Consider the following 26,724-nt stretch of genomic DNA (forward strand, 5'->3'; position numbering starts at 1 on the left):
CTTTTCGACCCCATCTCACCTCTTCCCCCTCCCCTTTATATGGGTTACCTTCCTTCTCCACTTAATCCTGATGCGGACTTGGCCCGATACATCAAGAATACCTACCCCCCCCCCCACTTCACCAGATGCAGCTCGACGCACTGAGATCCTCGAGCAGGTTTTGTAACAAGATTCATATGCAGCTTTTATTTAATTTTTTTTTTAGTTTTTAGTGCTGGGGCTCCTTATGACCTCTGATCAGGAATCATGCTAATCCTTGTGGAAAAACGTAAAGTAACATAACTTACTCGGGGTCGGGGACTTCAGCATCTATCATCAAGAGTGCCTGGAGCATCATTACTGACTGTGATGGCCACATCTTGAAGGACACATCTGCCATTTTGGGAACACGGAATGCACTGCTGCTCTCTCCAAACCTAATCCCCAAACCTGGCTGCTCTCCAATAAGATGGTGAAGGGGGTCAGGTGCACGGTAACACCACCAGCTGCAGTTTGCTATCCAAGCCATGTAGCCTCTGACTTAGAAATGCTGTATATCACCTCTTGTTAATCATTACTGTAATTAAATCCTGGAACATCCTTCAACAATATTGTGGAAGTGCTTTCACCAGAAAGACCTCAGCATTTCAAGCAGCCTTGAATCATCTCAATGGTAATATGGTTGGCCAATAATGCTGGCCTATCTGACAATGTCCAGAAACTGAAAATAATTGTGAATTTAAAAAGATGCTGCATGTTGTGCATAACTTCCTTTGCTTTAAGTTTATTATTATTATCTTTCAGATCTTTCACCACCAACTCCAGTGGCAAAAACAAGCAGTGTTATTGAAGCAATGAGTTTGCAAGTAAAACAGTCACAATCCCAGCAGCAACAGCAGGGTTCTTTGCAGCAAGCTGCTCAGAACAAAAAGACTCCACCACCACTGCCTCCACAGCCACCACTTCGCACTTCACAACCGAGGTCATTGTCCAGGTAAATAGGTTTTATATGTGTCGTTTGTTACTATAAATCAATCTTTACTCGGTTTCTACTATGGCAATGCAAATAAAGAGCTAAAAATGCTAATGGCAAATATATGGGATTTTCAAGCAAAACCTGCACTGAAATTTCAGAAACATTTGATGACTTATTTGTACATTTGTCAAGATGGATGTGTTGATATTAATAAATGGTCTTCCTGATCCAGTCTAATCTTGTGGCATCCATTCTTGGTTTCATCCAAAAATCTTTTGGGTGTTCCATTCTGTGCCTTGTTTTTAATTCTATAGGGCTCTAATTCTCTCATTTGAACTAGTGAAAATCTATGGCAATATGGTTGAAAAGAGTGAATGGAAAAAAATTTGAACCTGCATGGAAAGTTTTAAAAAATAATTATCTGGAGTTGCATGGCAGGTGACATTTAAAGAACTCTGCCAAGTGCCCAACTTGCCATTGTGAAAGGATGTGTAAGAAAGAACTGCAGATGCTGGTTTAATCCAGCATATAATCCTCCAACACTTTCGCCACCTCCAATGGGATCCTACTACTGGCCACATCTTCCCATCTCCACCCCTTTCTGATTTCCACAGAGACAGTTCCATCGGCAACTCCCTGGTCAACTTGTCCCTTCCCACCCAAACCACCCCCTCCCCAGGTACTTTCCCCTGCAACTGCAAGAGATGCAACATCTGTCCCATTACCTCCCCCCTCAACTCCATCCAAGGACCCCAACAGTCCTTCCAGGTGAGGCAGAGGTTCACTTGCACCTCCTCCAACCTCATCTACTGTATCCCCTGTTCCAGGTGTCAACTTCTGTACATTGGCGAGACCAAGCGCAGGATGGGCGATCATTTCGCTGAACACCTCCGCTCAGTCTGCCTTAACCTACCTGATCTCCTGGTTGCTCGGCGCTTCAACTCCCCCTCCAATTCCCAATCTGACCTTTCTGTCCTGGGCCTCCTCCTCTATTGTCAGAGTGAGGCCCAGCGCAAATTGGAGGAATAGCACCTCCTATTTCGCTTGGGTAGCTTACACCCCAGCGGTATGAACATTGACTTCTCTAACTTCAAACAGCCCTTGTTTTCCCTCTCTCTCCATCCCCTCCCCTTCCCAGTTCTCCCGGCAGTCTTACTGTCTCCGACTACATTCTATCTTTGTCCTACCTACTCCCCTGACATCAGTCCGAAGAAGTGTCTCGACCCGAAACGTCACCCATTCCTTCTTTCCAGAGATGCTGCCTGTTCCGCTGAGTTACTTTGGCATTTTGTGTCTACCTTGCAATTGTGAAATCTGCCCTTCCTCAGCTACTTGAAGGGCCCTGGACAGAACTGAAATAAGTAGCAACAAAAAAGACTAAATATACTGCTCATTTTATAACATCTTTGTCATTTGTTCACAGTTCTGATCGAACATCCATAGTTAAACGACCATCAACAGTACTTGGATCAATGCAGTCAGGTGAATGAACATTGTCATTTGGAGAGCTTGTGTAAAGTTGGATTTCCATAAGTCAGATCGCTCGTAACCCAGGGAGCTTCCGTATATTTCATTGTTCTTTTATGGGTAGTTTACATGTGGCAATTGATTACCACGTTGCACTGTTATGATAGTGAGCATGTTGGAACACTCTGAGGAACGCAAAAAATGCTAGATTAATACGTTAGATTTATTAAATCCACCATGAAGCAAGATAGGTAAAAATATAATTGTAATAAACTTAATCAAAACAATGCAATTTTTAATTGAACTTTGCTATTTGTTTGTTCTCTAACAGGTGATTCTTCTCTGACATCTGAAACTGCTCCAAAAAAGCCAGGGCATGCACCTAATTTAGCAAATTTAAACAAGGCCCCAGCGCCAATGCCACGGAAGTCTCAAATGGTAAGTACATTGGACAAATGTTAAAAAATACCGAGACAATGAACTGCGGAATCTTCCATTGAACATAAAGTGCTGGAGTAACTCAGCGGTCAGGTGGCAGCTCTGAAGGACAATGAAGAAGCTCTGTTTTATGTTGGGATCCTTCAGAATGGGTGTGGGTGTGGGGGGGGGGGGGGGAGAGCTGAGAAAGAGGTAGGGGTGGGACAAAGTAGCAAGTGGTAGGTAGAGGTACGGGGGGGTTTGGTTGGCAGATGGTGAACAAAGACTACAGATGAAAAGGAGACAAAAGGTAGTCTGATAAGGAGTCAGAGAAGAGTGTAATGTAAAGCCAGAGGGAGGGATATAGGTGGAAGGGGATGAGGGAGGGGGATGAGGGAGGGTGAAGGGAAGGGATGTTAGAGGGAGAAAGGTGAGAGTGAGTGGTGGAGGAAGTGGAGTGTTCCCTAAAATGGGAAAATTCAACGTTGATTTGTTGTCTGACCAAGCGGAAATATGAGGTGCCGTTTCTCCAGTTTGCATGTGGCCACACTCAGGCAATGGAGGAGGTCCAGGATGGAAAGGTCTGCATGAGAAAGGGAGTTAAAATGATTAGCAACTAGGAGATCCGTCAGGCCTTGGCAGACCGAACTCGAGTATACGCCAAAATAGTTGCATGATCTATGCTTAATCTCTCCGAACACTTGTGCTCAGTCCACTAAGGCTTACTGGATCTCCTAGTTGCTTATCATTTTAACTCCCATTCCCTTACTGACCTCTATGTCCTGAGCTGCTTTCATTGCCACAGTGAAGCCACACAAAGTGGTGGAACAGTACCTCTTTCTGCTTGGGTAGCTTACAATTCTCCAATTTTAGGTAACGCCTCTCACCCCACCCTCCGACCCCACCCCACTGCGCACCCATTTCTTCTACGATCTCCCTAATGATGAGTCAATAATAAGTGTCAATAATAAAAATAGCTATTATTTATTCAGCTTTTAAAAAATTTGCGCCTGTCAATTTTGACTTCATTCTTGCTTAAATTTGTGTTCAGCCTATAAAAACTACTAGACAAAGTGGACCCGTTGGGCCCAAACCTCTCCTGCTTTGGTGCAGCACTCTGTCCTCTCTTCTCTCCTCAACCCCCTCTCCCTTCTCCCCCATTCCCCCCTTCCCCCTCCCCCTCCCCTCTTTTAAACTTAAAAATGTGAATAACTTAAAAAATATAACACCGATTTCAATAAAACTACTTGCATTATCACTAAAGTGACAATGGTGAGTACGGTGGGCCTAAAATTGTCGCGCTATCGTGTACTGTTTTGGCTGACATTCAGTCACAAACAAGATAACAAACGAGAGTTTTAGTATATAGATTATAAGGCCATAAAGTTTCAAGCTACTGCACTTGAAATCCTGTTGAAAATCCTTTCTGTGAATTGAAACAATAAACTGGAGTCAGAAAGGTTCATGTTGTTGTAGAAGAAAGTCTTAAATAGAGAATGGTGTATTAATTGGAAGTTTTTGACATCAGCTCTGGCATTAATTTAAATTGGAGCAAATTATATCATAGTAACAGTTGATCCATTTAATCTAGTATTGTATGAGAAAGTGAATTAGGTGATTATGCCAGTTTACTCTGATACCTGACCCTCCAGTCAGGTTAGTTCAAGCTACAGCAGTGGTGTGATTAATTCAGTTAGCCATATTGTCAATATTGAGCTTGATAAATAAGGATTTAGTATTAGTAATATGTGTTGTTTACTGACTTGGAGATTTTAATGAAATTAAACTGTGTTGTATTACTGTATAATCAAAATTCTTTTACATTTATTCATATAGATGAACTTTTAAAATGCTAATTATGCAAGAAACATTGGAACTAAAATGTTTTTGTGGTCACTGTTTATTCAACCTAAACCATTAATAATTGTATTAGGAGCTTACTTTGTTCTGTGGTATTTCATTTGTTTTTCATTATTTTAGATAAAGTCTAAACCAAGAAAAGTGAAAGCAATTTATAACTGTAGTGCAGATAATCCGGATGAGCTCACATTCTCTGAGGGTGAGATTATAGTTGTTGATGGTGAGGAAGATCCAGAGTGGTGGGTAAGTGGTGTCGATAATTGTTAACATTTTAAGTTTGTATTAAAGAATTAACAATCACTTTCTAACTGATGCAGATAAACAAATCCGATCTAACTCTTTCATCAAACAATCATATTTTAAGGTAATTACTTGTGATGTGTAAATATATTTAGTGAGGCAATTAAGGTGTCAGCTTTCAATTTGAGACTGAAGAATTAAGAGTGACTAACATTTGTTCAGACAATAAAACTCCAACAATCCAGCATGCTTGGGACATTTGTGGTGATGGACTGGCAGATTTTCTATGCTGCTGTTATTTCCATTAATACATGACCACTGCTTCAATTTTTTTTGGTATGTTGCAAAATATTATAATAACTTTTCCAGTGATCCTGATAAGTGTGGGAAATGGGATCATAGTCATTTTAAAGTGCATAGCAACTGGTGCTCTCTTGAGCGGACTGGGAGTGTAGAAGCTAAGCCCCTGTTGAGCCTGAAAGAATTTGAAAACTTGGGAAATTGTGAGTGTGGGAACCAAGACCGTGGTAACCTGCGAGGCAGTATGGGAACTGGAGCATTGGTGATGGAAAGGGAATTCAGTAAACATTACTTGCTGAGCCAGGTGCCGATTTCTGGATATGTAAGAAGGAACTGCAGATGCTGGTTTAAACCGAAGATAGACACAAAAAGCTGGAATAACTCAGTGGGACAGACTTCTGAAGAAGACGGGTTTTCTGAAGAAGAGTCGACCCGAAAGGTCAACCATTCCTTCTCTCCAGAGATGCTGCCTGTCCCACTGAGTTACTCCAGCTTTTTGTGTCCATCGCCGATTTCTGGATGCCTTGCAGTGGATTTTTGGAGTCTTGTGGTAACTTTTCTTGAACACAGGGCATTGTTCACAGCAGGTGAAGTCGTTCCTGAAGTTGGTTATTAAATGTACAAAATACAGGAGACAATTATTTCACAAGTTCTCACCAGCAGTGATGAGAGAATGACACGATTCTAATACTGAGGAGCAAATATTAGTTCGGTCAGCCGGGATGAATCTTCTGCTCTCTTTCAAAATAATGGAATTTATTTTTATTTGCCCATCTGAGAGGGAAGGGAAGAAATTAGTTTAATATCTATTCTGAAAGACAGCACTGCGGCTGGGTCTTCTGTGTTAGGGAAATTGAGTCCACAACTATCTTGCAAAAAAATCTCAGAAGATTACTTCAATTCGTTGTCACTGACTGATGAAAGGGAATGGTAACAGCTGACATAAGGTAAATAAATGGAAGATAAACAGTTGGACAAGCAGTTTGACAAGAGCTCCCAGACAGGATAAGACACGATTAAAGGAACCAGAGAATGAGGGAAGGTCGGGTCTCGGACTGGGAAAATCTTTGGAGATTTAACCCAATTCAGCTAGGGTCCAATGTCCTAGGGAGTCTCAATGTCCAAGAGCTACTCGTATTAGCCGCTGGAGATAAAGAATGAGGCTGCAAGGATTAAAGATGATGTTTCATGATGAGGAAAGGATGGTGATTATCTTTGCATTACCGGGTGGTGCAGGAATTGTGAGCACTTCTGGGAGACTAGTATCAATCGTGTTTTCCTTGGTCCAACCAAATGTCATGCTAAGTAACCAAAACATTTTTATATAATAGTCATTTAAGACATTGCCCCTTCAACAAGGAACCAGGGGTGAACTTCTGCCACATTTCAATGATGTTGTTAATTTGGATGAGGTAGACACACAATGCTGGAGTAACTCAGCGGGTCATGCAGCATCTCGGGAGAGAAGGAATGGGTGACGTTCCAGGTCAAGACACTTCTTCAGACTGATGTCAGGAGAGGGGGCGGGACAAAAATAGAATGTAGTTGGAGACAGGAAGACTAGTGGGAGAACTGGGAAGGGGGAGGGGATAGAGAGGGAAAGCAGGGACTATCTGAAGTTAGCAAAGTCAATGTTCATACCGCTGGGGTGTAAACTACCCAAGCGAAATATGAGGTGCTGTTCCTCCAATTTGCGCTGGGCCTCACTCTGACAATGGAGGAGGCCCAGGACAGAAAGGTCAGATTGGGAATGGGAGGGGGAGTTGAAATGCTGAGCCACCGGGAGATCAGGTTGGTTAAGATGGGCCAAGCAGAGGTGTTCAGCGAAACGATCGCCGAGCCTGCGCTTGGTCTCACCGATGTACAGATGTTGACACCTGGAACAACGGATACAATAGATGAGGTTGGAGGAGGTGCAGTTGAACCTCTGCCTCACCTGGAAATACTTTGGATGATCTCTTCAGGCATGGCATCTGATCCAGTAGTTGACCCAGCACCAACAATGTTAGTAGCATCTTCAGCTCCTTGAGACAGAAGTAAAGAGACAGATGATAATAATGTTGTCAGGAAAAGAAATGAAAGAATTACAAACTTTAGTTTTTAATAATCTATCAAACATCATCTGATGGACCAGATGATGGTGAATGATTGAGATTTACAAATAGTCAGACAGTGGATTATCATTTAATTGCATCATTTAGAGGATACAAACATTCAGAATATGACTGGGGCGCTGCAGTAGAGTTGCTGCCTTACAGTGCCAACAACCCTGTTTCGATCCTGGCTCCAAGTGCTGTCTGCATGGAGTTTGTACATTTTCCTGTCTTTTTCCGGCTTCTCTGGTTTCCTCCAACATTCCAAAGACATGTAGGTTAATTGGCTTCTGTAAATGGTGCCTGGTGTGTAGGATAGGACTAGTATACGGATGATCGATGATCGTTGGTCGGCGCAGACTTGGTGGACCAAAAGGCCTGTTTCCACGCTACAACACATGCTATTGAGGGCGTGCAGCGTAGGTTTACTAGGTTAATTCCCGGAATGGTGGGACTGTCATATGTTGAAAGACTAGAGCGACTAGGCTTGTATACACTAGAATTTAGAAGGATGAGAGGGGATCTTATCGAAACATATAAGATTATTAAGGGGTTGGACATGTTAGAGGCGGGAAACATGTTCCCAATGTTGGGGGAGTCCAGAACAAGGGGCCACAGTTTAAGAATAAGGGGTAGGCCATTTAGAACTGAGATGAGGAAAAACCTTTTCAGTCAGAGAGTTGTGAATCTGTGGAATTCTCTGCCTCAGAAGGCAGTGGAGGCCAATTCTCTGAATGCATTCAAGAGAGAGCTAGATAGAGCTCTTAAGGATAGCCGAGTCAGGGGGTATGGGGAGAAGGCAGGAACGGGGTACTGATTGAGAATGATCAGCCATGATCACATTGAATGGCCTCCTCTTGTACCTATTGTCTATTGTCTATAACACTAAAACTAAAAAACTTAAACTAATGACTGCTGCTGCTAACGAAATGAATTGAAAATTGAATAATGCTTCTCTGAACTAGTGTGGTACAGAAACCCTTTTTAATTGTAATAATTTCATTATTATTATTGAGATCATTTTTCAATAATATTCTAATTATTAGAGGTTCTAATTTTAGTTTTTCACAATATCTCATTGATGACAATTTAACAATTGTGTAATAAACATAATATAATTATTGTGTAGAAAGGAACTGCAGATACTGGTTTATACCAAAGATAGACACAAAGTGCTGGAGTAACTCAGCTTCTCTGGCGAAGAAGGGTCTGGCCCAAAACTTCACCCATCCTGTTTCTCCAGAGATGCTGCCTGACCCGCTGAGTTACTCCAGCACTTTGTGTCTACCTATAATACAATTATTACACTTAACACCTGTTTTTGTGAATATAATGAAATCCTTGTTTTACTCTAGATTGGCCACATTGAAGGAGACCCAAAGCGAAGGGGTGTGTTCCCAGTGACTTTTGTGCACTTCATTGCTGACTGAGCTCTCTTTCGGACGTGAAGAGAAACAATTTAAGCATGGTACCGCACCCTGATGACAAGGAATGCATCTTTTTAGCTCGACAGCCAAATCACTTCTTATCTGGAAGATGTTATAAGTATCTAGTTCTTAAATATGTATTCTTGTTAAAGTTTTTGCACTTTCAGTACAACTGGAGATTCATTTTATAAATTGTAGACTTCTCATATCTGTCAATTTGTTATGGTGCATGTAGGTACTTGGGAATGAAAAGAATGTTATCTTTGGATAGTGAATCACTTGCATCACTAATGCAATTAAAATGTTAAAAATAGGTGGCATCAACAGTGAAGCAAAATTGGAGTACACATGTAGTTTTTAAAGATTATTTAATATAATCCACAAATCAGGTCATAACTTTAGAAAGCATGCTGTTTTGGTGAACTTTGTAACTTGCATAAAGTCTTAAAACACTACTATAAATCTAAAGTAATACTTGTTTCCATACTGTTTTTAAAAATTTAAATCCTGTAATTTTCCTAACCATTCTTAAACATGGGATTCTATGTTGTAAATATGACTATTTTTCAAAAGGCAGCTAATGAACAGCTATAATATCCAACATAGCTATTCTTCATGAGAAATTAGTCATGGAGATTCATACATGATCATTGGGGATCCACTATATATTTTGTACAGTCCAAGTGTTAGCGTTTCATTGCATTAAATAGTTTAATCCAAAATAGTGTTTAACTTACTAAATCATTTTTAATTTTTTTTTTCAATGTTTGCTGCAGACTTATTTTTTAAAAGGCTGCACGGAATTATTGATTCTTTTTATTATTAAGGACAAAATAATTTGAGAAAATATATGAAAAATAGTACTGTGCAAAACATTTATAGTAAACCTTCATCTCAAATACTTAATAGCCTGTTTTTGAAAAATTAGTTTTTAATTCTTAGATTTGTTACAGTTTTTCTTTTTAAAAGATGTTCTTAATTCCAATGCATAGGAATGGAAATTTGAAAAATATTTTGGTCCTGTAATACAATTAAAAATTGTAGCCTATCACTATTAACACACATGGTTGTAATTGTAGCCTATCACTATTAACACACATGGCTGTAATTATTGTCAAAAAGCAGAAGTTATTAACTCTTGTATGCAATGTAAATTAATATTGAAGGTGTTGACATCATTCAAGTCTATTGCTTTCTTTGAGTGACTAATAGAATCAAAACCTCTGGACAGGAAAAACATTGCTCTCATGTCATTGTCTGTGAGTAGTACTCGGAGCAGAAAATAAATCCTGTTTAGGATGTAGTGTAAAATTGATAAAAAGATGACAAACCTGGTATTTGTTGCAGAGCAACACTATATATATATTGTAAATGTTAAGTCCTATAATACCTTTACATTTCATTGCATTGATTGACAATTAGAATATGTGTAATGTACTGTATATCCCAGTTTTAACATTGAAATTAATTCAGAAATACAATAAACTATTATTAAACCAAAGCCTGCATAAGTAATGCAGGTCTATTGTGCATATTTTGAACATGAAGTCCAATAAATTTGCTATTTGAGGCTTCTGGTGAAACACTGTACAAAATCAGGTCAAAATGTGTTTAAAAATCCATCCACTGCATCAAGATACGTTTGTTTTGATTATTAACTATCAGTTTGCTATTCAGTAGATTTGCTAGAAATCAGTTTTATTTCATTAAAGAGTAAAATTGTAGACGTGTGTCTAATTACCTATTTACCCATATTTCTTCCCCAGTTTAGTTCTGTTCAATGGACAAAATTGTTGTTTTGCACACTAAAATTAGCTCAGATAAAACACTTTTTTTCCTATGGGTATATACTGCATTTTGAAACTTCACATTGAGATCAATTTAAAGAACTGACAACACAAACACAAAAATACTATGTGGCTAAGTGTATACTTCAGAAGCACAACAAATGTCCAACGGTGTTTGCTCGTTAATATTTTGACAAAAATATTCATTATCTACTTATATACTTTTAAACTGGGTTAAAACAAATCTTTAAATGTATGGTACATGCTTAATTGCCAGTTTTGTTAATAATGAGATCCCAGGCTAGTATTAATAGTGTGTTTGTATTATATTAGGTGAGTGCACTGGGAACATGAAATCCAGCAGTGCTAAAGCTACATTGGCTGTTAGTTTGTTTTACATACAGCAGAGATTAGTTAATATTTAAAACTGAAATATATCTCCTAAACGCAGCACAGCATTTAATTCTTGTAGTATTGAAGCTTAGCTTACCTGGTTAATTTCCTTTTAAATCATCATAACTGATCTTGGAACTCGTCCATTTGAACAAAGAAACCGGGTGTTCAAATGTTTTCTTACTTGCAATGATTTTTCCACCATCCTGAAGACATGGTGTGGCGCCACCTGAGTGTTTGGCCACTCCCTTATCGAACCCTCGGCACGGAGATTACGAGGGGCGGGTTTTGGTGATAAGGGTAACTGGGCCCGAGCCTGCATTCCGTGCCAGACGTCGAATATTTGTGACATGTAGTTTTCTAACCACCCTCCTTCATTAATGGCCATTCACTGTCCATCCAAGTCACACTGCTCTCAAATGATGAGCACAGGTTTGGCATTGAGAAAATACAGCACTGTATAAGGGCCATACTCAAATGTGTGGGGAAACCAGAATGTATTTGCCTGTGCTGCCGGTCTCACTTTTAAGTATTCCCAGTCCACCAATTGGTCTTGAGCTGCCAAAGCATTTTGGTACCTTTCAGGGTGTCCTTTCTACCCTTGCTCCCCAGAGTGGCTCAATGCCAAGGTTTCCATTTGTGTCTGCCATCTGTCCTTGCAGATGGTTACAGTTGTTGACTAGCTTTTGTTGTGAAACACGCCCTGCATGATTTTAGGCATTTACCCGACAAATGTGACGATGCAGAATGTGTATGTCATGTCCTTTCTGCCACTTTTAGCTTTGCTAGATATGAACCTCCAGCTGTTAAGCAGCACTGTTCCAATAAGGGCACTCGAGCTGTGTTGGTGTTGGGTGTTTAAAGGCTGCTCTCAGTTTGCATTGAATATATAACCATTCAATGTATTGCAAGTTACTGGACATTTTTGCATAATGTTTAATTGTTAGTTACCAAAAGTGAATTGTTCTCACCTAATGTCCAAACATGTCATTCAGATTACTTTTCCAGATCAGATGGTCTGGGACTCTGTTTCTCTCTCCACACCTGCTGCTAGACTTACTTTCAGTTTCAAGCACTTTTTGTTTTCATTTGTAATTCTATTAATATTTTATTAAAATGTTTGCTATTGATTATTACCTAATTGAGATTCTGTCAGTAACCATAGTTTGCCGTTCCCCATTTTATCCACCTGGAGAAGTTCAGACTTGATGCAAACAATAACACTGTTTTGTCAGACTAATTTCCACTTCAGTTGACTAAAAAGGCAATTTTGTTTGTCTTTTTGATTGTAACGTAATACTTCATTACAATGATGATTCAATGAAAAATACACTTGGATGTTCACGTACATATTTTTGTAACTTCTGGTGGTAACAAAGTAGAGCAATACACCTTTTCTGTATTTGTTTTATTGCAGCTTCAATTTGATAACACATTGTACTCAAACTGTATATAAATAAGCAGGTAACACTTTGTTGCAGACATAATTGTAAGAGCAAAAATACAATGTCATTATTTGAATAACATTAACCTATAAGTATTTGATTTTTGGCTTAAAAATAGTTTATATTTAATGTACATATGGGAGCTATTACTGTTAATGCTGATATACCATAACATTGCACGGGACAGTGCTCAATCCAAGATTACAAAAGCCAAATGAAAATGTCACTATTCCATATTTAATAAGCAAGTTTCCAATACAAAGGATTCTTTCAGGTTTGTTCATGGTTTTGTTCATCATTTCAGTGACAATCTTATTTTTGATAAATCATATCTACTTCCTTACTATGCAGGCAATTGACACAGTCATCACTCGGCATTGAAGATTGTATGTACCAAATTAACAAAAAATAGGGATTGTTTTTGTTCTTGAAGTCCATTATTTTTAGTTTTGCTGAAATCATAGAAATGCTGGAAACTGCAGGTCTCAAACTATAAAATGTGGCACTCCTTCACAGACAAACAGCAGCAGTTGTGATTGCAACAAGGAATAAACTAGAGTATGTCATAAGTTAGAATCCTAATTTAGAAAAAAGAATGATAATTTAGGCAATTATCAGGATTTATCCGATGAAAGTGCTGAATCAAAAGCAGTGGATAGGATTTTGCAGATTGTTTGAGCTTGTTCCTGTAACCCAAACAACAAGAGTTGTAAAATTAGTCTATTTGACTATATTAATGATAACTTTATCCAAAATATTTTCTAGGTTTGTTAAGCAACTTTCTTTTAGAAAATGCATTAATTCCGTTTTACAATGAAAGAAAATGGTTTGGCTTAATGACATTCACTAGAATTAAAAATTCTTGAACTATTCAATTCCCTCTGCTGGTTTGCTCTGTCTCAGTAATCGCCTCCTGGACATAACCTTTACATTTCTATTCCTCAAATTCTGCACTCTTGCTCATCCCCAACTTTGAGTACCTTGCATCAATTAAATAACTTAGTTAACACATAAAAATAATGCTTTCTGATGAGATAGCAGTTAGAATGGTGGGTCATGGATCGCAGACAAAATTGGGAGAGAGAACAAAATTTAATTGGTTCCTTTTCCCCCGGCAACTGTCTTTATTCCCCCGTCAGCCATGTACATGTAGCATTTTAGTGGAATGAGAGGAAGAGATCAATAGTTTATTTATACCTCTTTAATCCATACCTGTACACCTATCTCTCCACCTCATGCAGGTGAAATGGCTGTAGCCAAATGGCGTCTACCCCAACTTCTATACTCAGTACTCCGACTGATGAAGGCCAATGTGCAGAAAGCCTTGACTACCCTATCTACCTTTGACACCATTTACAAGGAATTATGTACCTACACTCTTAGATCCCTCTGTTCTACAACACACCCCAGATCGTCCCTACCCTGGTTTGACTTCCTAAAATGCAATACCTCACACTTATCTGTATTAAACTCCATTAACCATTCTTCAGCCCAATTGATCAAGAACCTGTTGCAAATTTTGTTAACCATCTTTGCTATCTACAGAGCCACCCACTTTTGTGTCATCTGCCAACTTACAAATCGTTACTTGTTCATTCTCATCCAATTGTTGATATAAACCAGCACTGATCCCTGAGGTACACCACTCGTCACAGCCATCCAGTCTGAAAAACCACGATGTAATTATCCATTCGGCTAGTTTTCCTTGGATTCCATGCAATCTAACCTTCCAGAGCAGCCTAACATGGGGAACTTTATCATGTGCCTTGCTGAAGTCCATAAAGCCAAATATCACTTGGCACATATCAATCCTTTTAGTTACTTCTTCAAATATGACATGACCTCCAACGTACAAAACCATGCAGAATATCCCTCATCAGTTCGATTCCTATGTATGAATTCACTTCCTAAAAAAAGTGTTTGCAGATGGTTCTGAGGAATCACAATTGTGGATGAAGTATTAGTTGCCAAACAGGGAGGGGTAATCAAACTGTACCATTCAGTAACGTATGACATGAATAACTTTGTATTAGCTCATTCAAAATGCACACTGTGGACACCAGTTCAATGAATGTACCAAACAAAAAGGAAGTGTACACTTAGACCAACAACTTTACAAGTTAATCTGTAGTTCCTGGACTGATTTAATTGTTAAATCTCTCCTGAAAATAAGCATACAGTAAAACAAGCACAGGAAGTAGGGAGGGAAAATGAAGAGGGGGTGTTAAGACTATTACCAAACTGTTTCTCACCAAGCTATTGCATTGATACAGACAGACATTGTACTCTGTCTGGTTTGCATCGGTCGTTTTTATAGCAAGGAGGCTTTTTCCCATCCCGAGCCCATCGTCATAACAGATCACTCGCACTATTAAATACAATGGATGCCTGTGCAAAATGTCCTGCCAAAAAGAAAAAGGTTAGAAAAAAAATACAGCATTCTAGAAGAAATGGAATTAGATGACAAAGACACCTGAGTAAAGATAAAACCTCAACCTGATTTTAATAGTGGGTTGCTTAACAGAATAAAATATAACTAGTAGAAGGTACTTTTTGGTCCATTGAACCTGCCCTTTGTTTTCTTAGGCAAACGATCATGACTGAGATGACATTTGACTTTTTAGCCGTATCCATTTTTCCCAATTTCCCAAATTTTTCCTTTAGATTATCTTCACAATTTTTATTTTTAAAGCAAAACGCAATTATATTTTCATAACTCGATTCAAAGAGATTTTCTTAACATTTTTCATTCTTGGAATATGGTGAACACTAGCAAGGCCAGCACTTTAACCACCCCTAATTGCACTGAGAACATGATGATCAACCTTTTTTCATAATCTTTGTATTTTGAAGACATTTTTAGTGTATTGTTGAATAAGGGGTTTGAGAATTTTTTGTTTTTCTTGGTTAGGTTAATTCATTGTCTCCAACTCCACATTTCTTTATAAGGGTAAAGCAAATGTGTCATTTAATTGACAAAACATTGCAAATAACCATGTATTTTCTTGATTAATCAGAACAAAAGATCATGAAATTAATAGAACTAGAAAGAGAAGGAATTATAAATTCCACATGAAATCACATAGAAGGTAAAGTAAGTTGTTTGAATTAAGCCAATTTAAGAAACCTGAAATTAAACTTCATACTTGGGGCTGATTTTCAGTGTCAGAGGTTGACTAGCAATATCTTGTGCTATTAAAGTACAGCAGACAAGACTTGACTTTCTGTAGTGAGGTGAGTGAGACTATGGTATTCTCCTCCCATTGTGCTTAAAATATAGAACATCTACTGCCTCCAGTGTTATTTTAATCTATACCTTTGAACATCCCTTGTGGGTAAAACAAAAATATCGATATTGTTAATTTATCATTTTATAAGTTTTGTTCATGATCATCTGTAAATCTTTTCATTCCATTCAAAATATTCTTCCGTTCTATGGATGATAAAACTTTAGCTCCCTTTAGTTACGATGGGCCTGGATTTGTTTACAAATTTCTCTAGGTGTTCTTGCAACCCATAAATTATTGAAAATAATTTTACAGCATATTTTAATTTAAGAACTTTGGTTTGTTAATCCAGAATTATAACTAAACTCATGCCCTCCCCCCATAAGATTTAAAGCAAAGCATTCATTTTGGTTTCTTTTTCCCCTATCAATTCCTGTGACCTATGAATTTAAATGTTTATCCTAATAACTCCATTTGGCAGAAATGCTTTGAGAATCAAAGGTTTTCTTGCAGTGAATTAAAATAATCTTATGCCACATTTCCAAACCATGAATTTATCTCCTGTCACTTCCACCGTCCGAAAGTTGCATTTGGGCTTTAATTTGCTACTTTTGAATTTGTCAACAAGACTTAGGTTGTGCACGATCAGCTTTTTATATTCTATAGATGATACACAAAAATTGTGAACTTATATAGATCTTTGTATATAGAAAAAAAATAATATTAACAAACTTGTAACTGGAACAGCTGCATTTTCCTTGTGACATATACAGACAGAAACAAAGAGTTAACAAGATCTCTATTGCCTTTACCTGGAAATAGTTTAACAATTCTTACATATATTGTTGCTAATGTGGGAAGAAGTTTTTTTTCTCCAAAACATTGCTTTCAGCACACACAAGTCTCTACTTGGGTATTTCATGTTAATTAACTTTAGGGAGTGCATCACGTAATAGTTCATCATATCGCTTCAGTCCAAGACTTTTAAAATAATAATTTGCTCGCTCTCTCTCCTAGCCAGATTTAAAGCTTAAAATTCCAGTTGGTAGGAAACACTAGTGTACTTGACAAGTGTAAAAATCTGTATCATGCATCAGGGAAATCTCAAACTCTTGCTCCATCACAAAGTGATTACTGTTTTAAACAATTATCTCTTTCCTTTTCTACTTCTCGTAGATTTATCATGTTATAACAAAATGGGCAGGAAATTAATCTACTTACAAACTGATCAGAGGATGCAACTTTGATACCATATTTAGAAACGCATAAAATACACTCCTCTTCTGATGGAGTAAATGGTAGCTTTCCATATTGCTGTAATAAAAAGAGCAAGCAATTGAGAGAAATCTGACAACTAAAACAGATGGGGGCACAAGAGGCTGCAGAAGCTGGAATAATGAGCAAAAAGCTAAGTGCTGATGGAACTCAGCAGGCCATGCAGTATCTGGGCAGTAATGGACAGACACATTTTGGGTCAGGGGCCCTTGAGACTCAAAACCAAACTGCTGGATGAACTAAGAAGAAGAGTCCTGGTCTAAAGCATTGTCTCCATTTCCATCCAGAGATGTTGCCTGGCCAACTGAGTTCCTCCAGTAATTTGCTGAGCTTATTTATTTTAGTTAAAAAACAAATGCACAATAATCTTTTTTTTTGTTGTTGAATAAAATCACTTAAATATTCAATTTGGGGCAATAAAAAGATCTGAGCTTGAATCCAAATGTGATTCTTCCTCAATAAAACTGGACGGCATTTCAACCTCATTTGGAAGAAACAATAATAGCGAATTCTCACCCCATTAATTTCAATGAAAACAAACTTGGACTCTGTAGACTTTCTAAAATGCTGCATGTTTTTATGAGCACCAACCAGTTCTTCTGGCATTAAAAAAAACAATAAGCAGTTGTAGGCAACAGGTTTACTACATGCAATATGTGCACTTGCAAAAAATTCCAAAACCTTTAGCTGCATCTGACTTTATCCAGAATTATATGGAATACACCATGCCACGTTGGCCTCTTTGAACTTATCAGTTAGTCCTCTATTCCCCTCTCCCTCAAACTTAGAAGTTATGTGAACTGAATAAATAAACCTAAAATAACCTTTACTTTTACTTCAACTATTCATTACGTTAGTAAATTATACATTTTCCCAATCACAAGATCATTGGAGAGGCATTATTTTTAACTGACTAATTGGTTTGAACTGATTAGGTTATGTATTGCCCACATGTGGAAATGCTCACTGGTAATCAAAACCACTCATTACGTATTTGGTCATTTGAAGGCTCTTAATTTTCAATATACGCCCAGCCTGTTCCTGACTGATGTAGCCTCATATCTCTGGCATTATCTTGCACATTTCCATGGATGGAAGTGATGAAAATACTAAGTCAAAATGCTGCATATGCTGGGATTGCTCTGCAGGCTAGGCAGCACCAGTGTAGAAACAACAGTTGATGTTTCACGTTGATGATCTTTCATCTTCCAATTCAGAAAATAGGTATTTGAACTAACTCTCTCCCCACAGGTATTGAAATTATGCAAAAGTAAATATTCATGGGGAACAAGTTAACAAATATTCTTTAAAATGTCATTACTATACCTGTGCCAAATCAATATAATTAATCAAATCTTGTGGTCCTTGAAGACATTCGACGAAACTGGCTTTTAAGTTTTCGATAGCACCCAAATACTTCACTCGGAATTCATTGCACGTGTCAAAGTTACTGTTACTCTGACCTGCAATCAAAATGCACAACAACAGTTTAATTTTTGTTGCAATGATTAGTAATGATAAAGTCACTTTAAATCATGCAAAGTTAACATAAATATCAACAGTGAGTATACTTAATTAGCATTGCAGCACCTGGAAATCTTCCATGAGATGTGTAAAATGTGTTACTTAAATGCAGCACTTCCTTAATCTTATTGTACAAAAACAAGGATTTGTAGTACAATACCTGAACTCTTTGTGGAATCTGTGTCAAGGCTAGCCACCGTACTGGATCTTGAAAGGCCACCCAGACTAGAATCTACTGACTGAGAAGTGAAGACATGAGTGATGTTAACATATTTACATTTATAAATTCACAACTGCAACATTAGCGACCCACTGTAACAATATCTTGCATCCCAATTTATCTTTATCCAAATGGCATTTGTATTAGAACCAGATTTTAAAATGCAAAACCGAGAGAAGGGGAGCATTAGTACTTTCAAAAGTGTGGCGAGAATATTCCATATTGCATTATTTTAAGATCAACGAAATGAGTAATGGCTATTAGCACATCACTCATTTACCACTTCTCAAACTTAAATTTAGAGATTTGGAACAGAGGAAAGAAGGAGAATTGGGCCATTTGGCCCTCTGCTCCCACATCATCATCCAGTAAAATCTTTCATGTCAACAGTTTCCTACACTAACCGCATATTCTTTGATTCCTTTACTATCTAAACACCTATTCAACTCTGAATATACTCAGCAAAAGAATTCTAAAGATTCGTCATCATCAGGGTTAAGAAATGTCTTATTGCTGCAGGTGAAATATGTGCATCTATTCTGCCAAGCCTCATAAACAAATTCTATGCAGAAGATATATATAAGAAAATAACTGCAGATGCTGGATTCAATCATTTCTAAATTTGAGCACTTTTTCTCTGGCAGATGTGCCTTCAACCGTACCTGTCCGAGGCTGAGGAAAACCCTCCTTAAACTTCTCTGCCTTGTTACACTTCTTTCCTTTAACCCATTCCTTAAAATACATCATTTAGATCAAGCCATTGGTCATATGCCGTAACATAACCTAATTTGGCTCAGCGTTTATTTTCATTTGATAATGTTTTTATGAAGTGCTTGGGAATGTTAATCGTGCTATATAAATGTAAACACAGTTGGGCCTTCAATGTTTGGTAGGAATCAATCAATCGTTCCTGATTGCAAGAGTTAATAAATCTTGTCCTGTATTTAATACTCAAGGGATGGAGTGCACTAGAAATATTGAGCATCTCAGCAAAACTTCAAGTAAAAACTACCAAACCAACTGAACCCAGTGTCTGTCCCCATGTTTTCAACAGTCATTCTATTTTGGGGCATAATATATGAATATTATTTTCAAATTAAGACTGCAGCCAAATGTCATTTTGTTATTTTTATAAAAGACAAGGCAATTGATATTGAACTCATTTAAAAATCCCAAATTTTCTTTCCTGAAGTCACCAATACTTGGTGAGAAATATTTCCTGAGATGCCTCGTTCAGATAACCAAGCTAATCCACCAAAAAGACATCAGTCTTCACCTGGACACGCATGCATTTTCCCATAATGGTCAGTAGATGGCGGGCAGGAGTCAAAATCCCTGGACTGATTTCCCTTGCCAGGAGTTTGAAGCATCCCAACCAATCTCTGAAAATTCAGAACAGAAGCTTTCTGCACAACTTGACATCATCAAGGTAACAAAAGCATCAAGGTAACAAAAGCATCAAGGTAACAGCGTCTGAATGTAAGAATCTCACTATTTCCAGTCTCTGCAATGGGATAGTTCAAGGGTTTAGAAGTGAATTCGACAGTGCAATGTTTATAATTTATTGTGGACAAAATATTAAACACACTATTTACCACGGGAATTTGCATTTAGTGAGATTTCAGCAGAAAACATGGTGAAATACAGAGCCGAAACTAACACAGATGCAAAGATGAAACTGCTGCAAAAATGTTAAACATTACAATACAAGAATAGGATCTTCAGCCCCCAATGTCTATGTTGTACATGATGCCAAGTCAAACTACTAATCTCTGCCTGCACATGATCCATGCCCCTCCATTCCATGCATATCCATGTGCCTATCTAGAACCCACTAAAATGCCACTATCGTTTCTGTCTCCACCACCACCCCTGACAGCGCACTCCAGCCACTCGCCATCCTGTGTAAAAAAAACTTGCCCCGCACATCTCCTTTAAACATTTCCCTTCTCATCTTAAATCTATGCCCGATGATCTTTGACATTTCCAACCTGGGAAAAAGGTTTTGTGTGCCTGCCCTATCTATGCCATTCATAATTTTTTATACTTCTGTTAGGTCTTCTTCACCCAGCCTGGCGAAGCTCTTGAGAAAATAAATTCATTTCTCCAACCTCTCCTTATAGTTAATATCCACTAATTCAGGCAACATTCTGATAAACTCCTCCTATGTCCTCTTTATGTGGAAAACCTCCACATCCTACCTGTAATGGGCTGACCAGAACTGTACACAAGAATCCAAATGTGGCCTAATTAAACTCCTATTAAGTTGCAACATGTCTTCTTGATTCTTATGCTCGATGCCTTGACCGACGCAGGTAAGCACACCATCTGCCTTCTTTATCTGCTTGAAAGATAAACAAGTACTGCTTATTTGGTCCCTTGCCAAGTCTGCTATTTCATTAGACCATGACTAATCGTGAACATCAGTACCATCTTCCTGCACTAACCCTTATACCTAACTTCCCAGAGTATCTAAAGCTCTGTCCATCTCTGTTTTGAATAAATTGAGATGTACAGGTATTGAATTCCCTGAAAAAACTCTAATTTCTGTTCAGAATGGCCAACCACTCTTCTTTTGACTCCAACCTCTGGTTTTAAACACTGCTTTGTGAGAACCATCATGTCCAGATCTACTCTGCTTTGCAATGTCTACTGCATAACCCACTCAATCTCCATTTACACAAATAACATGCAAATATAAATCTTCCATAAAATTGTACTGGAAATTCTACAGCCATTTCTTATATATTGCATCAGAAAATGTGGGTACTTAGATCTCCTATAAACCATACTGTTTTACTTTCAAACATGACAAAAAGTTGAAAAAACAGTTCTTTAATCACCATAACTATTTTTGTTATAGCAATACACCAAAGGGTCTACCCTGTCAGTGTAAACCTACCTTGCTCTTCGTGCTGATCTCACTGCCTTGAGAACTGCTGCTGCTGTGGCGTTTCTTGCTTTTCCGAAACATTTCTCATCGTCTTCACATGTGGCAGATAAACAGAAAAACATAATTCTTCACACACCATCTACTCTGGATGATATTATTTCAACATAACCAATTTAAATAAATAAATAAATTTAATGAATTTAAATAAATTGTCATCAATATATACAGAGATGAAACCTATGGAATTGAGGGGGAAGGCACAGGGGAACACTCTTTAATCCCAATTCATACAAACAATATGCAAGCATATACTTTACATGAATGTGCATTGCTCCTTCTCTATAACTTTCTCATAATTATTCATAAGCTGCATGAGAGTGTGTCGACATGATTGGACTCCTGAGGTGTGTTGTTCAGCATGAGGAGATTCAGATTCTGGACAATTGTATCAGAATTACCAAAGGCTAGCTGCAAATCCATTTTACACAATGTTTTACAGAGTTAAAAATCCATCCGTAGTTTGGACCAAATGTGACCTTGACATCACATTTGATCCAAAGATGAGTTTCAAGCCACTTTTGCAGTAACAGTGCCTGTTTCTACTTTATTTATGTCTAGATCCACCCTAGGATTTTTTATCAGTTGCTGAAATCCTTTTCCATCCCTTTTATTTCTGGATGACAATTCCAATGCAATTCTGGCCACTTGCTCTGCTCTTTGCAAAGCTTTGCTATCGGCGACCTTGACAAGTCCTATTCACTCACAGTATTTGTGCTTGATGCCATATACCATCTTCCATTGAAGATTTTAATGATTTTCACTCATGTTTTCCAATCCTTCCTATCCTCAACCCTCTCAATTTCTGTCGGTTCTTCCTTTCCCATAAGATTTCCATGCTCTTCCAATTCTGGACCCCCACTTTACTGGATATAAACTGCTCTCTCTAGCCTGCACTCTTTGCTGAGAGCCTAGGTTCTGGACTTCCCTCTCTAAAACTTGCTTTTCTCCTTTGAGAAGCTCATTGGAACATACTTCTTTGCCATAGTTTTCATTTGCCTTCTCTATTTTGGTTTGGTGGTAAACTTTTGTCTGATAAATGAATGTTGAAGCATCATGTGATGCATTAATTGATTCCATATCATGAATGAAAGCTGCTATTTCCCCTTTAAGCTTGCACAGCCTTTCAATAAGATCACAGATGATCTTGGTCTCAATTCCATTATCCTAGCTGTTCCCCAATGCATTCCAAAAACCCATCGTTCTCAATCTTGAACACATTCAATTTTTTAATCTCAATATATCTCTGGGGTAAGGGTTCGTGACCTCAGAGAAAAAAAATAGCACACCGTCTCCATCTTAAATGGACAATTCCTTAGTCTGAAATTGTGGTTCCTCATTCTATACTCCCCAATGTGGGGAACATCCTCAATATCAAGTCTCTTCAGAATTTTAAGCTTCAACAAAAAAGATGCCATTCTTTTAAAATCCAATAACTAAGGGTCACATTTTAAAATATGCTTCCAAGTTCATTCATGTAACTTTTATATAAAAGTTTATTCGTTTATTTAATCCTGTAGAGTCCATGATCACTCTGCCCCAGAAACTGTAATCAATGCAGCCTCCACCCAAATGTAAGGCATCATGTTCCTCGCTAGATAGAGCTCTTAAGGATAGCAGAGTCAGGGGGTATGGGGAGAAAGCAGGAACGGGGTACTGATTGAGAATGATCAGCCATGATCACATTGAATGGCGGTGCTGGCTCGAAGGGCTGAATGGCCTGCTCCTGCACCTATTGTCTATTGTTCCCGGCTTTGTTGCAAGAAGCGGTCCTGTCCCCGCTCTCAGACACAGCTAGAGCTCACTCTCAGGTAACTCTGCTCCTGGTCACCACCCCCGGCCTCCAGGTCGGGGAGGGGATCACACAAGATGTGCAGGAAGGAACTGCCGATGCAGGTGGACCAAACGCTGGAGTAACTCAGCGGGACAGGACAGGAGGAATGGAATGGGCGACGCTGCCTTCCTCGGCGTCGGGTCGAGAGCGAGACCCTCCTTCAGTCTGAGTCAGAGCCGGGCGGATGTTTGTGTTTAAACTCCCCGGTTGAGACGGCGCCACAAACACTCGAGCATTCGCCCTGATTTCTCACCACATCAGCAGAAACGCCGAGAACCGCTTCCAACACAAAGCAGAGCCGTTCAACAGCGGCTCCTCCTGACGCGGAGCGGCGGCGGGGGACCCCGGAGCTGAGGGACCGGCGGACGGCTGCAACCGGACACAATTGTCGGACGGACCGGCGCACGGCTCCAACCGGACACAATAATCGGACGGACCGGAAGCGGTGCGGAGCCGGCGATGTCGGCCAAACGGAAAGCGGAGAATCTGATCCCGGCAGAGGAGAGCGACCAGTTACTGATCCGCCCGCTGTGAGTCCGCGTCCCGTCCCGCCCCGTCCGTCCAGCCCCGTCCCGTCAAGCCCAGCCCCGCCCCGCCCCGCACGGCCCCCAGCTCCTGGTCCCCCTCGCTGGCTCCTGCCGTATTATATTACCCCCCGGCCGACTCTCACACGACTCTTCCCCCGTCTTTTCTCCGAGCTCTCTCCCCTCACGCCCCCGTCCCCTCACACACCTCCCCTACCCCCCCTCTTCCCTATCCCCCCTCCCCCCCCTCCCTCCCTCCCCCCCTCCCCTCCCCTCCCCTCCCCCCTTCCCTTCCCCCCCTCCCCCTTCCCCCCTCCCCCTTCCCCCCTCCCTCCCCCTTTCCCCCTCCCTCCCCCTTCCCCCCTCCCTCCCCCTTCCCCCCCTCCCCCTCCCCCCCCTTCCCCCCCTCCCCCTTCCCCCCCTCCCTCCCCTTCCCCCCCCTCCCTCCCTCCCCCTTCCCCCCTCCCTCCCTCCCCTTCCCCCCCTCCCCTTCCCCCCCTCCCTCCCTCCCCTTCCCCCCCTCCCTCCCCTTCTCCCCTTCCCCCCCTCCCTCCCCTTCCCCCCTTCCCTCCCTCCCCCCCTCCCTCCCCCCTTCCCCCCTCCCTTCCCCCCTCCCTTCCCCTCCCCCCCTCCCTTCCCCCCTCCCTCCCTCCCCCTTCCCCCTCCCTCCCCCTTCCCCCTCCCTCCCCCTTCCCCCTCCCTCCCCCTTCCCCCCTCCCTCCCCCTTCCCCCCTCCCTCCCCCTTCCCCCCTCCCTCCCCCTTCCCCCCTCCCTCCCCCTCCCCCTTCCCCCCTCCCTCCCCCTTCCCCCCCTCCCTCCCTCCCCCTTCCCCCCCTCCCTCCCCCCCTCCCTCCCTCCCCCTTCCCTCCCTCCCTCCCCCTTCCCTCCCTCCCTCCCCCTTCCCCCCTCCCTCCCTCCCCCTTCCCCCCCCTCCCTCCCCCTTCCCCCCCCTCCCTCCCTCCCTCCCCCTTCCCCCCCTCCCTCCCTCCCCCTTCCCCCCCTCCCTCCCTCCCCCTTCCCCCCCCTCCCTCCCTCCCCCTTCCCCCCCTCCCTCCCCCTTCCCCCCCCTCCCTCCCTCCCCCTTCCCCCCCCTCCCTCCCTCCCCCTTCCCCCCCCTCCCTCCCTCCCCCTTCCCCCCCTCCCTCCCCCTTCCCCCCCCTCCCTCCCTCCCCCTTCCCCCCCTCCCTCCCTCCCCCTTCCCTCCCTCCCTCCCCCTTCCCCTCCCCCTTCCCTCCCTTCCCCCCCCTCCCTTCCCCCCCCTCCCTCCCCTCCCTTCCCCCCCCTCCCTCCCCTCCCTTCCCCCCCCTCCCTCTCCCTCCCCCTCCCTCTCCCTCCCCCTCCCCCCCTCCCTCCCCCTTCCCCTCCCCCCCTCCCTCCCCCTTCCCCCCCCCCCTCCCTCCCCCTTCCCCCCCCCCCCCTCCCTCCCCCTTCCCCCCCCCTCCCTCCCCCTTCCCCCCCCCTCCCTTCCCCCCCCCCTCCCCCCCCCCTCCCTTCCCCCCCCCCTCCCTTCCCCCCCCCCTCCCTCCCCCTTCTCCCTCCCCCTTCTCCCTCCCCCTTCCCCCCCCCCTCCCTCCCCCTTCCCCCCCCTCCCCCTTCCCCCCCTCCCTCCCCCTTCCCCCCCTCCCTCCCCCTTCCCCCCCCTTCCCTCCCTTCCCCCCCCTTCCCTCCCTTCCCCCCCCCTCCCCCCCCCCTCCCTCCCCCTTCCCTCCCCCTTCCCCCCCTCTTCCCCCCCTCCCCCTTCCCCCCCTCCCTCCCCCCCCCCTCCCCCTCCTTCCTCCCTTCCCCCTCCCTTCCCCCCCTCTTCCCTCCCCCCCTTTTCCCTTCCCCCCCCTTCCCTTTCCCCCTCTTATCTTTCCCCCCCTCTCCCGGCCCCATTCCAAGGAATAAAGTCCTAGCTTGCCCATCCTTTCTGATTAGCTCAGGCCCTTAAAACCTGGTAATATTCTCATCAATCTTCTCTGCACTCTTTTCGGATTAATGACAAAAATTGAACACAGTACCCCAAATGAGACCTCACCAACGGCTTGCACAACTGTAACATTACGTCCCAATTTCTGTACTCATTACCCAAACGGTTGAAAGCCAATGTAACAAAAGCCTTCTTTACCCATTAACCCGTGGTGTTACTTCTGGGGAACTATCTACCTGTACTCGTAGATCCCTCTCCTCTCCAACACTCACAAAGGCACTACACTTTGAAGGTCCTGGCCTGGTTTGACTTCCTAAAATGCAACACCATGCATGTATCTGCATCAGACTTCATTAACCTTTCCTCATCCCACTTGGCAGCCTGACCAAGATCCTGCTGCAATTTTTATAATTTTTGGTGTTGGCTGCAAACTCACAAATTATGCCTTGTACATTCTCATCCAAAGTATCAAAATAAATTAGAAACAGAAATGGGCCCAGCGCCGATCCTTAAGACACACTAGTCGCAGGAGTCTGAAGAGGGGTCCATACCTGAAATGCCACCTATCTATGTTCTCCTGAGATGCTACTTGACCTGCTGAGGGCACTGTGTGTCTGTTTTCTTTTACCAGTCACAGTTCTCCAGTCCAAAAAACAACCTACCACCACCACCCTCTGCTTCCTTCCAGGAAGATTTAGTTAACTTCTTGCTAGCTCTCCCTGAATGCAATGCGATCTGATTTTCCAGAGCAGCTTACCAGGCGGAACCTTATTATCAAAGGCATTGTTGAAGTCCACATAGACACTGTCCACAGTCTTGCCTTCAAGTATTTTGGTTATTTCCTCAAAATACTCATTCAAATATATAAGATTCCATA

General features: G+C 41.6%; 3 protein-coding genes across 4 annotated transcripts in view; 2 read left to right on the forward strand and 1 right to left on the reverse strand.

Annotated features, from left to right (window-relative positions):
- Window positions 1-10,705, forward strand: part of asap2a (ArfGAP with SH3 domain, ankyrin repeat and PH domain 2a) — a 125,927-nt gene extending 115,222 nt beyond the window's left edge. Inside the window, exons 24-28 of the mRNA XM_078399241.1 lie at window positions 784-973; window positions 2,379-2,437; window positions 2,754-2,860; window positions 4,820-4,942; window positions 8,688-10,705. Coding sequence (XP_078255367.1) covers window positions 784-973; window positions 2,379-2,437; window positions 2,754-2,860; window positions 4,820-4,942; window positions 8,688-8,762 — 554 coding nt within the window. The 3' untranslated portion in view covers window positions 8,763-10,705. The remainder of the gene's footprint in view (window positions 1-783; window positions 974-2,378; window positions 2,438-2,753; window positions 2,861-4,819; window positions 4,943-8,687) is intronic.
- A 1,633-nt stretch (window positions 10,706-12,338) lies between these two features.
- On the reverse strand, window positions 12,339-23,786 carry itgb1bp1 (integrin beta 1 binding protein 1). 2 transcript variants are annotated; one of them, XM_078400094.1, is made up of 7 exons: window positions 23,668-23,786; window positions 21,533-21,614; window positions 18,571-18,649; window positions 18,213-18,349; window positions 16,833-16,925; window positions 14,637-14,786; window positions 12,339-13,070 (listed from the first exon to the last, which is right to left on the reverse strand). In XM_078400094.1, the coding sequence occupies exons 2-7, from the start codon at window positions 21,602-21,604 to the stop codon at window positions 12,999-13,001; spliced, it is 603 nt and encodes a 200-aa protein (XP_078256220.1). In that variant the 5' UTR covers window positions 21,605-21,614; window positions 23,668-23,786; the 3' UTR covers window positions 12,339-12,998. The 2 variants fall into 2 exon arrangements, with proteins under 2 accessions (XP_078256220.1, XP_078256222.1); XM_078400096.1 differs by lacking the exon at window positions 23,668-23,786 and having other exon boundaries at window positions 18,577-18,617; window positions 21,556-21,611.
- Window positions 23,787-23,815: 29 nt separating this feature from the next.
- Window positions 23,816-26,724, forward strand: part of cpsf3 (cleavage and polyadenylation specific factor 3) — a 30,673-nt gene continuing 27,764 nt past the window's right edge. The window contains exon 1 of the mRNA XM_078400097.1: window positions 23,816-23,944. Coding sequence (XP_078256223.1) covers window positions 23,874-23,944 — 71 coding nt within the window. The 5' untranslated portion in view covers window positions 23,816-23,873. The remainder of the gene's footprint in view (window positions 23,945-26,724) is intronic.

Source organism: Rhinoraja longicauda, chromosome 5 (assembly GCF_053455715.1).
Source record: "Rhinoraja longicauda isolate Sanriku21f chromosome 5, sRhiLon1.1, whole genome shotgun sequence".
NCBI lineage: Eukaryota > Metazoa > Chordata > Chondrichthyes > Rajiformes > Arhynchobatidae > Rhinoraja > Rhinoraja longicauda.